Source organism: Artemia franciscana, chromosome 16 (assembly GCF_032884065.1).
Source record: "Artemia franciscana chromosome 16, ASM3288406v1, whole genome shotgun sequence".
NCBI classification, from domain to species: domain Eukaryota; kingdom Metazoa; phylum Arthropoda; class Branchiopoda; order Anostraca; family Artemiidae; genus Artemia; species Artemia franciscana.
In genome coordinates, this window is record NC_088878.1 from 22,301,161 (window position 1) to 22,316,802 (window position 15,642).

At 36.2% G+C, this 15,642-nt stretch overlaps 1 protein-coding gene across 1 annotated transcript; it reads right to left on the bottom strand.

The window, feature by feature from the left end:
* Positions 1-3,307: 3,307 nt before the first annotated feature.
* LOC136036861 (zinc finger protein 33A-like) lies at positions 3,308-13,749 on the bottom strand. The gene is made up of 2 exons (XM_065719194.1): positions 13,634-13,749; positions 3,308-4,234 (listed from the first exon to the last, which is right to left on the bottom strand). The coding sequence occupies exons 1-2, from the start codon at positions 13,680-13,682 to the stop codon at positions 3,498-3,500; spliced, it is 786 nt and encodes a 261-aa protein (XP_065575266.1). The 5' UTR covers positions 13,683-13,749; the 3' UTR covers positions 3,308-3,497.
* Between the last annotated feature and the right edge of the window lie 1,893 nt (positions 13,750-15,642).

Genomic DNA, 15,642 nt, shown 5'->3' on the forward strand with positions numbered 1-15,642 from the left:
GACATTTTGCCGTGGCATGTTCTATTTTATTCAACAGAAAGAGAATAAGATGTTTCTGTTTCATATCAATATGATTTAATTCTAACACTTTCATTTAAAACAGATAATCTAAAGTTCGTTTCAAGAGTAAGTCACATTTGACTATACTAAAGATCACTGTAAATAAATTTAGAATTTATATTAAATCTCTGTCTCGACCATTATCCAAAGCCGGACAAAAATGCACCTGCTCCGGAGAACATATAAACAAGTAGAAATATAAGCGATACTAGCTGTTGGGGTGGCGCTTCACGCCACCCCAACACCTAGTTGGTGGGGGCACTTCGCGCCCCCCCCCCCCCCCAAGCCCCCCGCGCGCGTAAGTCATTACGCGCCATATTAGTTACGCGCCATTATAGTTGTGTCCCTGTGTCCCACCTATGAATATATATATATATATATATATATATATATATATATATATATATATATATATATATATATATATATATATATATACTACGTAAAACTTGCGAATATACAACATTCTTGGCTGTCCCATTGTCTGTGCATATAAATAGATTGTCAGGTTTACCGACTTTTGAACATGCAACATATAATTGTCCATGAGAAAAAAATCTGTATTCAGATCTATACCTCATTATTCTAATGGTTGCCCTTGAGCTTTGTTGATGGTGATTGCTAATCGAACATTCCCTGTGTCCCTGTTTTCTTGCTGTTCTTGTGATTCCTCGGCACGCTATGCGAATATACAACATTCTTCACTGTCCCATTGTCTGTGCATATAAATAGATTGTCAGGTTTACTGACTCTTGAACATGCAACATATAATTGTCCATGGGAAAAACAATCCGTATTCAGATCTATACCTCATTATTCTAATGATGTGTCCCTGTGTCCCGGTCGTCATTTATATTCCCTGTGTCCCGGTGTCCCGGTCGTCATTTGTGTCCCGGTGTCCCGGTCTGTAATTTCTATTCGAACAATCTCTGTGTCCCGGTCGTCATTTATGTGTCCCGCCTGTGCCCCCGGCGTCCCCGTTGTGGCTGTGTCCCTGTGTCCCGGTCGTCATTTATATTCCCTGTGTCCCGGTCGTGATTTGAGTCCGGGTGTCCCAGTCTGTAATTTCTCTTTGAGGTTCCCGGTCGTCATTTATATTCCCTCTGTCTCGGTCGTCATTTGTGTCCCGGTCTCTAATTTCTCTTTGAGTGGTTTTTCTTTTTAGTTTTTTTTTTAGTTTTTTACCTTTTTTCTTTTTTCAGTTTTCTTTTTCTTCTTTATTTTTCAGCGTCACTATGAAGTACATATCGCCGAACCTTTGTTTTTTAACTTAAATCTGGTAGGCATTGATGACCTTATCCAAGTCAAAATCCCAAACCCAATCATCATCGCTATCATTTTCAGTTTTGATATGTTTTGACTCTCGCTGTCCAGGTGGATTTTCATCCAACTGCGCGGTTTTGCGTTCTTTAGCCGCAAGCCTGTTTTCTTGCTGTTCTTGTGATTCCTCGGCACACTTTCTTTTCTTACTTTCTCTATCAGCAGCAAGTTTTTTGGCATAGACTCTTTGAGCAGCTTCCTCGGCTGTTGCCATTGTAGGTTCTTCAGTCATTTTACAATTAAACATTTTTCCGTGAACGAATGTCTTAAATACCTTTAATGACGTCATCGTCATAACAAACATGGCGACAACTAACTTCATGACGTCAGTCGACACAAAAACATGACGTCACTCGACACACACACACACACACACACAGACAACTTATTTTTATATATATAGAAGATTAGGTTTTTCCATGGGTAGGAACGCGTGTGTCATCGATATTCGCAGCCAGGAAAAGAAACAAGACAAATTGGGCGCCTTTGGGGATAAGGAAGAATGCAATACGTTGAAGAGATAAGAAAGGAAAGGGGGAGGAATAACTGGTATGACTGTATTACTGCAAAATGTAAAGATAACAATGGTTTAAGAATGAAAAGAAAAACAAAGAATGAATTTATAATGATAATCAAGTTAAAAATAATCTTTATTTGAACAATACCATAACATGATGACATTTGACGTAACCCGTAACCTGAAACTGGAAAGATAATAAAAAGAATCGTGAGGGTTAAATTAAAGAGTCATAGGAAAGTGTTTTCTGAGGAGAAGTTTTACGTAATTTGCAAGTTCATGGCAGAATATTTACAACGATAATAATAGCTAGCATTACTTTGTATTCTTCTTGCAATACAAATTAAATAAAAAAATTTCTACAAAACAAGTTTTTCAAAGAAAACTAAAGAGCTCCGTTAAGCCAAAAATGAATGGAAATAAAGTCAAATAATCTTCCAAGCGCAAAACTACCACAAATCACTATCAATAAGTAATTAAAACAGCCGTATCAAATTCAAAACAAGCAAAATTTAACATTAGTATGGCTGATAACCCCCCTGCTTTCTCAAGACCAGAACTACTTTTCATTGAAAGGGTTTTTTTGCAAAATTTTTGTTAAATTAATTTTTGCAAATAAACTATTGGTTCAAATTATCAACTAATTAAATAATATAAAATTGTAATTTGGAGTGTTACAAGGTTAAAAAACAACTATCGTATTTTATTTTGACTGACGAATTCTGACGCTTTGAACTGGAATTCTTAGGAGTTTCGAAAGCTCCTAGCCCAAAGCTAGAGAGCATAAAACTAGGTGAAACATAATTTATTTACTCAGGCATGAAAAATGGGATGCATATGCAGGGAGTAGGACCTATGATGAATAAGGAAGACGATAAGTCTTGTTTAGGTTGGGAAGGTATTAATAATGGAATGCAAATTGCTCATTCTACAAATAAAAAGTGCAGGTTATATGCCCCTGTAGAACCAGCTGACGGAAATAGTTGTGACTGAGATGAATTTTACTTACAGCTACAAGAACAAATAGACAGTAGAAATATGGTATTTTTATTAAGAGATTTTTTTCCCAGAATAGTAGGAATAGGGATGGAAAGTATCCTAACCTAAATAAACTCGGTTTAGGAAAAGAAAATATTAATGGTTATAGACTACAGCGATTTTGTAGGTATGACATTCTAATTATAATCACTACAGTATTTGGTCATAAAATGGCACATAATTTAGCATGGTACTCAAATGATGGTAAGACGACCAACTTTATGAGTATGATATTGTAAACCGAAGACTACCAGGATTGATATAAGATATTAGGGTATATTGGATTGCTTTTATTAATGTTAAAACCAACAACATCATACATTTCTAAGATATGAAATGAATTCTATAAGGAAATGTAATTGAAAGGTCCGAGAAAGGGTCGTTAACAATCAAACTCTTATCGGCGATGGCAGAAAAAATATCCTAAGCTGCTCATGAGCTAGTTCAAAAGTAAGGTAGTTCAAAGTGAGCTAGTTCAAATCACACTGATTAATTTGTGGCATATTTTTAACGCAAATAGGGGGGCTAAGAAAAAGTGCCACAACAGAGTGTCTGAAGCAATTTATTTACACTGGTATCGATTAGACAGGCGCAACTTTTTATGATACAGCCAATATTTAGGCTCAGAAGTAGCATTTGGCTCAAAATTTGACTCCTCTTCAGCCGAATCATTCGAAGAGCATGTCAAGGATTCGAAAGAATTTTGCTTATACAAATGTTTTTGTTTTCCATCATTGTCGGCATTCATTATATCTTCTTTTGCCACTTCTTCTATTTTTGGTAGATCAATAAATTCCTCTTGTTCTTCTTGCATTGCTCTTTTTCCTAGAAGTGGGCAAAATACAGTCCCTCCGCAAAGGCCTTCAAATTGCGAAACAGCATATTCCGGTACTATATTTAACCGCTGGGGTATTGATGAGTTTCTCAAACTGGTCGCTGCTTCACTTTGTGCTTCCACGTGCTGTCTTGAATGTCTCTCAAAAATTATCTTCTGTGAACTTTTGAAATCACATTCTTTACACTCAAACCGCGAGCATGCATTCATCCTCATGTGACGTCTCAATACGGTGTATCTTTCAAACAGTCGCCCACAATCAGAACAAGTGTGTGTGATGCGATGAGCTAAAAGAGTATGCCTTCCAAGTGCACTTTTTGAAGAGAATAAGGTAGAACAGCATTGAAGATTTAAATTACCATTCCTGTGCATGATGGCAATGTGGCGCTTTAAGTTGCTCACTTTATCACTTGAATAACTACATAAACCACATTTTAGGTCCTTTTCTTCTTGTCTTTTTCGACCTAAAAAAATGAATTAAGTGAAACAATATTGCCAATTCAATAAATAAATATGCATAAGCACACAGATTTTCATGGAGCTGAGAGGGAGCTTTCTTGGGATGGGTGGTCGTGAGCCTTTCCTTGGAACTTGAAGTCAACATCGAAAGTAAATATAGTAGCAGTGGAAAATTTTGTCCGGAAGGGTCATATTATTCGAAAGTCAAGTGTTATATGATTTAGTTTGTTTGTTATTGTATATGTATGTATATGGCTTGAAGAATGGCTTTAAATAAAGTCATTCATTCCTTCATTGATTAACACAAACGAAATTTATCTCACTCTAAAAAGAAGTACATTGCTAGAAACACCTTTACAACGTTTATTCATAGCAACTAGAACAGGGGATTGTGCTTTGTATATACTCTTTGGGATATAAAATAGCAACTTCCCAATTCTGGCAGCCTAGAAATTCAAAGTTATACCAAAAGCGAGAATATAGCTTGCTTTTTCTAGTACATTGGGATAAGAAATAATACAAACAACATGATAATACTTTCATACATACAGGCTATTACTGGCCCTAAGTACGGAAGGGGGAGGTATCTTGAGCCTGTGGTACCCTAAATCTCAATACTTTATGATTATCTCTGTAATTTATCATATTTCCATATAAATTTGCCGTTTTAACATATTTCCTCCCCCCAAAAAAGAAAAACCTGTGCATCCCTGTGTGGGTTTAATGATTCTACTAGTGAGAACATTCTTTGAATTATTGCGATTCGACTTGAATACCTTGCCAAATATATGACATCAGTGCACTAACACAAAAAAAAAAAAATTGGTAGGGTCTGTCGAATGTCAAAAAGCCCTTTCATCAAATTGATATTCCAAACTTCTGATTTATTAAAAGAAGAAACAAGGAGGACAAGTAAAGAGAGAGCCTGGCTTCAGACGGTCAAGATGGATATAGAGACTCAGTATCCCCACCTAAGAGCTTAGTCTTAATCAATTCCTTTCAATACTGAAGTTTTTGATGAAGTTTTTGGTGAAGTTTTTCAGTACTTAAATGCCACATTCCCTTCAGATAGAGGTTAGTATATTAGATTATATTAGGCTATCATTAAACCCCAAAAAATATGGGCCTTAAAACCTATTTCTGAGGCTTCAAGCTACTACCAGCCAGTACCTTAATTGAGCTTCAAACAGATCAGGTCATTCAAAATAAAATTTGAAATTACTGTCTATCAAATCTTATCATTTTACATAAACTACATATGGTTGTTGCTTAGAGATGAAATACACCCCTACTTGGCTTTTTGCCCTTAGAAACTGGCTGACTGTAAACAAGACTTTTTCACATTTTGAAATTACGCACTGGTACTGGTTCTTTCTTCTCTAATAGTCCAATCAATCAATCAGCAATAAACTAATCGATAAATTTATCCAATAAAAAAATTCCAAACAAAAACACTTCAACACAGTATGGCTAATAAAAAAGACTCCATGGCCAGGGAAAAAGGGCGGAAAAGCAGGAATCCTATCCATAAAAAAAAAATATTCGAAAAGATGCAACTGAAAAGTACCTTAAAAAGTTATTTTTATCATAACTCCTTTTGTTTAAAAAGTTGAATATTGAACACAAGTAAATCATTTGTTTTGATCTCAGCTCTTTTGTCCTTTTCTGATTTGCCCTAAAACAGAAAAACATTATCTGTTTTAACTTACTCAAGATTGTTTTACTATATTTGAGTTTTAGAAAAAAAAGAAAAAATTAGCAATGAATATTTTTTTTAACTTCCATAATTATTTTTCACAAGACCAGTTTTAAGTATTTTTTTAAGTGACTTGTGCGAACTAGCTGTAGGTAAAAAGTTTTTTGTCGTAGATGTAACCAAAACTCACCCAGCTAACGCTGGGAATGGAATTGAGAGGAAAAATAATCAAATTTTTGTTATATAATCGCCTCTAAATATTAAGCAAGAAGAAGAAGAAGTGAAACCCTCCTGCGCAAGAAAGCTGGTAGTTACGCTTCGCTGAAAAAACCTTCTTCCATCCAGCTCAATTATTCCAATCTACAAGTCCTGCATTAGACCCGCAGCAGAATATGGATGCCCGCTATATGCTGGTGCTACGAAAACGCTGTTGGCACTACTAGTCCAGGCGCCAGGTCCGGAAAATGTGACATCCCCCTCACCCAAAAGGTACACTAGGTTGAAAGTACATTTTCCATCAAATCGAACCCGCTGATTACGAATATGCCGGGAACAGCGATCGGAATTGGGTGCTTAAGGTAGAATTGATGCCTAATACAATTGAATACTTTCCCTTCATTAACAAGTGTTGTTATCATTTTCAGTAATTTGAAAAATTAAATCTAACCGAAATCGAACATGCTCACAATGAAACGATTCACCCCCTCCAAAAAAGACTTCAAATTGGACACGTTTACTGATTAAGGACAGAAACATATCCAATATATTGCTTAAATATATAAAATCAAAAACTATTCTAGTAATTACGATTCACAAATATTACTTGAATAAATGACTCTACTTCTGTGGCTTGCATCATTAACGTCCTTAAAGACAAACGTTCGATTAGAAATCAAGAAAGTTCTCAACAAGCATCTCAAAAAAGCTTATTAGAAGATAGCAGGATTCAGAAGAGGTTTCATAAAGGGGGTCGAAAAATTTTGATAAAAGTAGGCTACTATCCAACTGAAAACTTTATGTGAAGCTACATCATACTCGGATTAGTCACATTAAAGATGACAGGCTGAACAAGCGTCGATTATCTTAGCGATTAGTTGATTAATGGATATTAAATTTCAGACAAGTCACGATTTCCATTTAAACATAAGAAAAAAAGATAGGAAATGGTAAAGTAGGAAAGACATGCATGAGAAACTCCCCCTTCTTTATTCTTCATCTGAATCAATTGAGCAGCTGCCGCCACACGAGCAAAGTATATCACACTTCCCATCAAAAGAACAAGGGCAACGTTCTGCACATCCATTTTTGCAAGAGAATGATTTGGGGCACACCTTTGACTGTCGAAGCCCACTGCAGAAGCGTTGTAGTTATTGGAACGACCCCATCTGCATGGCTATATACCCACCCAAAATGCAATGGGTTGTGAATATATGGCCGCGCTTCTGAGGCTTGAAGCATCAAAGACCACTGAAAGGCAGCTCTTTTTACATGGTATTTGAAAGTGTTTTCTGTTGGAGGAAGGCACTTCAGACTGCTTTTCTTGTGAAATAAGTGAACTCGCAGATCATTTAAAAACTGGAAAACTTTTCATATCGCTTGCCGTAGGTAACAATGACACTTTTTCTAAAAATGTTTGCTAGGTCATCCAGAAACTCTGTTAAACACTAGGGCGCACTAATCCCCTTCGCCGTTAACTTTTCCAGCTCGTCCAGGACACCAGCTTTAGAGCCGCAGTAAAGAAAGTCTTTCTGCCTTTGAATAGAAGAAGCTCACAGTATCACAGCCGGTAAAACAGTGAAGAAAAGTAATAGTGTTTGTGACGGCGACCGGGATCTTTTCACTACTTCGGGGATCGGGAATGTTTTATCTCTAAGCTTGAGGTACAGCTCAGGATCGGATGTAGTACACTTAGAAGTCATAATCTTGAAATGCTGAATAAGCATGGCTAAAATATCTGTGTCGTTGGCTTTCACTATCACCTGCTGATAACCCCTGCGAAAACAATGAGGCACATGTAGTACCAGCCTCGTATCAGCTTCCTCATGGGTGCTCGCTAGGTTCTCAGTAAGTTAAGAGCAAACATCAAATGGCAGACCTTTTACATAGACTTCACGTCTATCACTAAACCCACCAACAAGCACCAGCGTAAAGGGCGTGTTTTCTGTCTGATCTTTCCAAATTTCATATATAACCTTAGCAATTTTCGCCTTCGTTGATGACTGCGTCAGCATAAGCTCCCAGTTTTCCAAGGTCACAGATCGAGAGATTATGAATGTTCTGATAGTGCCCTCACCCCTTCTACTATGACAGCCGCTTCTGTTTTTTTAGGAGAATAGGACAACCCTCTGGGTCCTTTATCAAATGCAGGCCGTCCTATCTGTCTGATATGACATGCAGTTCAATCAAATCTGACAGATCTTTCGTCATGTTTCGCAACATTCTACATGCAAAATTCTCCAAGGTTATGGTTTTTGACGGAATCAATTACAAGCATTCGTATTGAATCTATAAGTGCAGCTTTGGAACCCTTTCGTAACCAAGTGCCAGCACCAGTGCCTGTTCTTTCAAACAGAGCTGGTGATACTGGAAGGAGTTTACGGGGCATCAATCTACGCAATACTGACAAAGACGTAGCGGGAGCGCTACTACAAGCAAGTAATATCTTCCTGGTCACTTCTAGTTATTCTTGGATGCAGCTGAATGCTTCCTTCTTCTGCTCTTTACCCTTCTTCAAGCTACTAGCCATAGTCACCACCTTAATTTTTGAAAAAGGGTTGGGTTGCCCAGCGACAAATGCTTCAGCGGCTCTTACGCCGTTTTCTTCAGCAGCCAAAAGACTATCTCGGATTGAATTTTCAGCAGCTTCACTAGTCATGATGTTCACAAGTTCTTTTTCTTTACTATCGAAGGGATTCACATAACTTTCAACTACTGATATAGTCTTCGACACAAGCTTTTCGTTTTGAAAGTCTGCTTTCTCGGATCCATCATACTCGCTGTTTCCGTTTATTCCAGCTAGTTTACACAGTGAGGCTGATACATCTGCTCAAAATGGCAAGGTAGATATCCACCTGGCGACCGCACTGGTATTCAGAGTTAGCCCTTTGATGCCGCCTTTTTGTTTTGCCTCAAGGTTCAGACTCCAAGGCATGGTCTGAAGAAACTGCGTTAGCTGAACCAATAGATCTTTTCACAGTAAAGTGGCCTTGCGAAAACTGCTTGCGAAGTTGTCCGGATACACGCTCATGTCTTGCAAATACATTGTGAGATAAGTTACGTACTTATGTTGGCCTGCAGATACCATAAAGGGAAGCATCATACTGGTTGCTTTCAAATGCAAGTCAAAGTTCCCACAGCGGTCAGCCAAAAGAAATTGGAGCATAATCAAGACCATTCGAATGTACTGTGACCAAAGCTTCGAAGTCGGGTAGGTCTTGATTGAATTGCCAAACTCATCAATGGGAGAAGTCAGTGAATTTAGATGGGAAAAAAAAATCAACTTGTAGACGTCTTCCATCACTTGCAGAAGCTATTATTCCTGCTATGTCTTCTATTTATCTTTGTCTTCTATTTGCTAGCCCTTATTATTAGTGGTTTCAATTGATTTTAGTTTATTGTTTTTTTTTTGTTTTTATCTTTGTTTCTCATGTGCTGAGAACACCTTGTTTCCATACATGTGAAATATACGTGTTTTTTTTTATCTTTTGTCTCTACTGGTCGAAGTCTCGTTCTTTGTCTTTTCATTGAGTTTTAACTCCCTTTTTTTATATGAAACTCTGAAACCGCCTTTTGTAAATATACCCCTTACGTTTTGTATTCCATACTTAGCTATGTTTCTTGTGTATTTTTACATGCCTCATAGATTCTAAAAACGATAGAACCACTCCTCAGGCGTAAATGACGTATTTGTACTTGTGAAATGCGCTGATAAATATGACGTTACTCGTATAATTTTTTCTTGTGAAAATAAGGCTCTCAACGATATGTTTTCAAACTTGTAACTTATCCGGATTGAATTTTTTTCAGAAAAGCCAAGAATGCCAATTTTCCAAAAAAAAAAGAAAAAACGGAGCCGTTTCCGTGGAGAAACTTATACAACCATACAAGCATAAATTAATAAAATAATGTAGCATTATTTATTGTTTACAAAATATAAAAACAATTATTGAATATACAGTTACATCTCTTAAGCTGAATATATCAATTTACACATTTCTAAGTGTTTATTCTGTTAAATCTTCTAAGCTATCTTCTAAGCTATCTGAAAATCCAATTCCCTTGTGTCTTCACTTTCAGTCGGCATAATTGCTTAACTGTTTAATCTATTTTGGATTCATTGTTGATATCATATAGTTTTCTATCGGTTTTAGCCTGGAAAATGATCTCTATCCAGGAGCAACGCTTACAGAAATTGTTAAGAATATTTCTAAACTTCGAAAAAAATATGTTCATTTTAATGTCAGCGCGGGGCCCTTTCAAAGTCGGGGACCGATTGGGCTCCACCTCTAATCACCCCTTATCTGGCCATGGTCAACTCCACGAGTTATGTAATTTGTCTATTATGCTTTAAAACCAAATTTTGCTTTAAAACTCAATCAAAAGTCACTATTCGTATGGTGGTTGCCAAAAAGACATATTAGTAATATTCCAAAAACGACTAAGGTTATTAAGTTGAAAATTTCAGGGCTACTTCTACTAAGCTACTACTTCTGCTCTTAGAAATTAACTAAATCTACTACTACTACTACTACTACTAATAACTCACTGCAGCACCAAGCCGCCTGAGGCCAACACAGCTACGCACGCTCCTCCTCCAACCTAATCTATTTAAAGCCTCCCTCTTTAAACCCTCCCAGGAAGTTCCCATTTCCTTTAAATCCCTACTTATGATATCCTCCCAACCCAGACAAGGACGACCTGCTTTCCGTGTAGACCCAGACGGTTGGCCAAAAAGGACAATCTTCGGTAATCTGTCATCCTTCATCCGTAGAACGTGGCCTAGCCATCTCAACTAAATCAAAAGAGTGCAATTGTATCTAGGTTGTCAAAGAGCCTACATAAAATTTCTTGGGAATGGTATTAAGTTTTATTTTTCAGGTCAACTTGAGGGAGTATAAAACTAATTAAGGCAACACTAAGTGTGTTCAGATTTTCAAAAGGGTGTACCTTGTTAGATTGTTGAAACCTTTTCTCCAACATACAAATAGTAAGTCAAACTATGAATTCTTTTAGAAAAGACCAAAAAGATTAGAAATATTATTTTCTTTTTCCATGAAAAAGACTATGTCAACACGAAATAAGTTTTTCAACGAAAAGTAAAGAGCTCCATTAACGCTTAAATGGGCAGAAATAAAGTCAAATAACCTTCCAAGCTTAGAACACCATAAATCGCCATCACTAAATTAATGAAACACAAAATGAACATAAATTACAATAAATAACCGAGTCAAATTCAAAATGAGCTGAAATTAACATGAATAGGGCAGACAACCCCTTGCCTTCTGAAGGTCAGAACATAATTAACCGTTTACTGAAAAAAAAACCAAAACAAACCAAAAACAAATGAATATGGATTGACAATTTAATATTTATATACTGATATAAATTTATTCCTTAAAGTCTCAATAATGTTTGATTTGTTGAAGTTAAAAAAGTGAAAACATTTAAATGCATTTTGTTTTCAGTAAAGTGCAAATTGTATTCTGGTCTTCAGAATGCAGGAAATGCAATTAAAACTAGCAAAAAATGCTAATGTAACCTTTCCAGGAGAGCTGAGTGGGGCTTTTTCTTCAATGGGGCTTCAGGTTTTTTTTAAATTCCTATAAATTTCTTTCTGTAGTAAATTTTTAATGTTAAGATTAGTCGAAATAATAGTAATCATTTCTGAATCAGCTCTAAGCGTAATTTTTTTTTAAAGGCGTTTTTATGCTTCTGTTTACTTTTGACAGAGGTATGCTTCTTGCTAGTTTGCTGAGGGGTTGAAAGGGGTAGTACTAAAAAGAAGGTGCTGTAAACCTCAGGTTATTGTTTTTCGACCATGCAGATCTGTATGGCTACCTTTCATGCCGCCCTTTATTTCTACTCCAGAAATTGTACCCCAAAGTATTAAACATCTCCTTACGAAATTGCAGTAGCCTGCTTCTTCCGCTAGTCAACTCACGGTCGGCACGGAGGGTCAGCACAGCACACGGTCAGCACGCGGTCGGCACACCAATCAGAAGAGGATTTTCGACTATCGAGATTATGAAAAAATCCTTTCCATGCTTCGGCACCTTTCCACTTCAGATTTGACACCAAAAACTGCCTCTTTTGGTGTTGAATAGCATGACGGTATTAGCATGACGGCATGACGGTGTTCTCAAGACAAGTTTATAAAAAGTAGGAATTTACGTACTGATTTTACGGCCTGTGAAAGACTATTGACAGCATTATAGGCTGGTCTTTTATTTTCGGCAGGGATCTTAATTCTCATTTCTGCTCTTAATTGTTTTTTGTTGCATCGATTTTGTGTTTTCAGTAAAGCCCTCTTTTATCAGAATGCTATAAATTTAGATTTTGGTAAATACAACAATTATCATATTTAAACCAAATATAATAATAATTTTTTTCGTTTTATGTTTCTTCTTCACTACTTACTTCCATTAGAAAAACATTTTTTAAAACTAATATTTAAAGGATCTGCAGGTGACTTAGAATCTTCTTCAAGATTTTATGTTAAGGATGTTCGTAAAGGTTTTTTTTTCCTTTTTAGTAAGGACCAATCCGTCATGAATAATTGTTTTCAAGGGTTAGGATTTTAAAGGATTGTAGGCTGTATACCAGACTATGGTGCATAAGCCACGATGTGCTCATTTGGATGAGCTAATAGAGTTTTTAAAGAACCGACGATATTTGTTTCAGTTATAAGAATCGCCTTTTTCGGAATAGGGGATTTTAACTTTAACCTCTAGATCTTTCACAGGATAATATGGGCGTCTTTATTGTATAATTTTAATCATCTTCGCCTATTGGCATCACCCAATGATCTTTTCCCAATCATAAAGAGTGAACTCTTTTGGTATACAGAATGCTATAAATTGTCACATCAAAGTTTATGGCTGCTATTTATACTATATACTTGCAGTTCCTTCCTACGAATTGTTTGACTGAATATTTCATAAGAGGTTTAATGTTTTGCATCTCTCTTTTATTTTTCAATTTTCTGTATATGATTCTTACGGCTGAGCTGTAGTTTACTTGCTATCGTTAGAATCACAACTCGCCTTTGAAATTTGCCGAACCACTTTCATCGAATAAAATTCTACTACAAGAGATATTTGCGATGAAGTTACGTGACTCAAGATCATTCACCTTATGGTTGATCATTTTATATTAACACTTAACTTTGCCTGCTTTCTGATAAAATATATTGAACTCCGATTTTTCACATATTCAAGTCTCCTAACTATCCCCCCGACAAATGAACTCACTAATTTAAATTACTGGGTACATGCATGGTCCTATGTACACAAAATTTGTAAAATAAATAAATAAATAAACAAAAAATCTGAGAAATTCGATCCGGATCCCCCCAAAAAATCTTCCATTAATTTTAATTGACCCTAGGAGCCAATTTCTATTCCACAGACGCAAACCGAAAAGCAGGCCATATATCTAGTACTATTATTTCTACTACATAAATGTTTCGGAAGCAAGTACTGAATTCTACCTTCTAAAATACGTGAACTTTTAGACGGGCTGCTATTATGCAAAGACATTAGGTGTCGAATCCTCTCTATATGCTCTTTCCGCTAACTGAAGAAAATCACTAAAAAGTAAGAATCTGATCGACATCTAGGTACTGACTTAGCCTTATTAAAAGATTAAACTGTTGCCAAATCGACACGTGGAAGCTACCTTTCAGTTATCACGTTTGTTTTTCAGTAACGTTTCTTTTTATCTAATGTAAAAAGATATAAGGGTATGTTTTTATCAGATCTTCAATCTACCAAAAACCATTAATAAATGCTTTTCTAAGGATGATAAAACTGCATGATTAATATTACCTAACATAGGGTAACAGTTTTAAAAACAACAATGAGATTTAAACAACAAGTTCGAAATAAGTATTATATACCTAACAGTTCTAGGTAGCAAACTTTAAGTGAAGAGCGATCTGTGCCGGTGGTAGTCGAAACTCTAAAAAAAAAAAAAAAACGGTTCTGTTAACCCCTAAAAACACTCTTATTACAATATATTTCTTATGACTTAAGGACAGGGGGAATATACTACCAAAATGAAAGATAATCCTTATGAAAACTACATCCTCAAATTTGTCATATCTGATATCCCTATAGCAGAGGTTTCAAGAGCCGGTAAAAAAAAGTACGAACTTTTGTATTTTTCCTGGCAAAAGAATTTTTCGTTATTATTCCTAAGCCTTTCATACAGTTCGTGGTAAACAACTATAGTAAGGAGCGACCCGGCTCACTAGTAACCAAAACTCTTAAACACGGAATTTTCATACCAGTAGTTACATAAAAAGAATCAAATTTTGATGCTGATTTTAAATATATAAGTTTCAAAGGTTACGAGCCTGAGAAAATTTGCCTTATTTTAGAAAATAGGGGAAAATACCCCTTAAAAATCATAGAATTTTAACGAAAATCACACCATCAGATTCAGCGTATCAGAGAATCAAACTGTAGAAGTTTCAAGGTCCTATCTACAAAAATGTGGAATTTTATATTTTTTGCCAAAAGACAGATCACGAATGCGTCTTTATTTGTTTGTTTTTTGTTTTTTTCCCAGGGGTGATCATATCGACCCAGTGGTCCTAGAATGTCGCGAGGAGGCTCTTTCTAACGGAAATTAAAAGTTCTAGTGCTCTTTTTAAGTGACCAAAACATTGGAGGGCACCTAGGCCCCCTACCACGCTCATTGTTTCTCCAAAGTCACTGAATCAAATTTTTGAGATAGTCATTTTATTTAGCATAGTCAAAAATCTAAGAACTATGTCTTTGGGAACGACTTTCTCCACTACAGTCTCCGTGGGAGGGGCTGCAAGTTACAAAGTTTGACCAGTGTTTATACATAGTAACGGTTATTGGGAAGTGTAAAGACACTTTCAGGGGGTATATTTTTGGTTGGGGGAGGGGTTGAGGGGAGGAAGTTATGCGGGGGGAAATTTTAATGGAGGAATTATTAATGGGAGAAGAGAATTTCCATGAAGGGGGTGCAGGATTTCTTAGCATTTTTTAAACAACAATGTAAAAATAAATATGAAGAAGTTTCTTCAACTGAAAGTAAGGAACAGCATCAGAACTGAAACGAATAGAAATTATTGCGTATATGAGGGGTTCACCTCCTCCTAATAACTTGCTCTTTACGCTGAAGTGATTTTATTAATTTCAACTATTTATTCTACGGCCTTTGTGATTCAGGGGTCATTCTTAAGGAATTGGGACAAAATCTAAGCTTTGGCGTCAAGAGCGAGGTATTGACGAGATGGCAAACCCCTCATATACGTAATACAAACATACGAATTTAGAAGTTCGTTACGTAAGGTATTTTGTAAGTCACGTGCATATTTTTACTAATAACTACGTTCGTAATATTAAAACCTCTAGTTACCTTTTTAAGTAACCAAAAAATTGGAGGGTAACTAGGCCTACTTCCTCGCTCCTTTTTTTTTTTATCAAAATCGTCCGATCAAAACTATTAGAAAGCCATTTAGCC

What these genes read in the sequence shown, in the direction of transcription:
- LOC136036861 (XM_065719194.1), bottom strand. Translation starts at nt 13,682, where the DNA reads ATGTCTTTGCATAATAGCAGCCCGTCTAAAAGTTCACGTATTTTAGAA. An exon ending in AAGTTCACGTATTTTAGAAG is followed by an intron (nt 4,235 to 13,633) that starts GTAGAATTCAGT and finishes TCATTTTTTTAG; the next exon opens with GTCGAAAAAGACAAGAAGAA.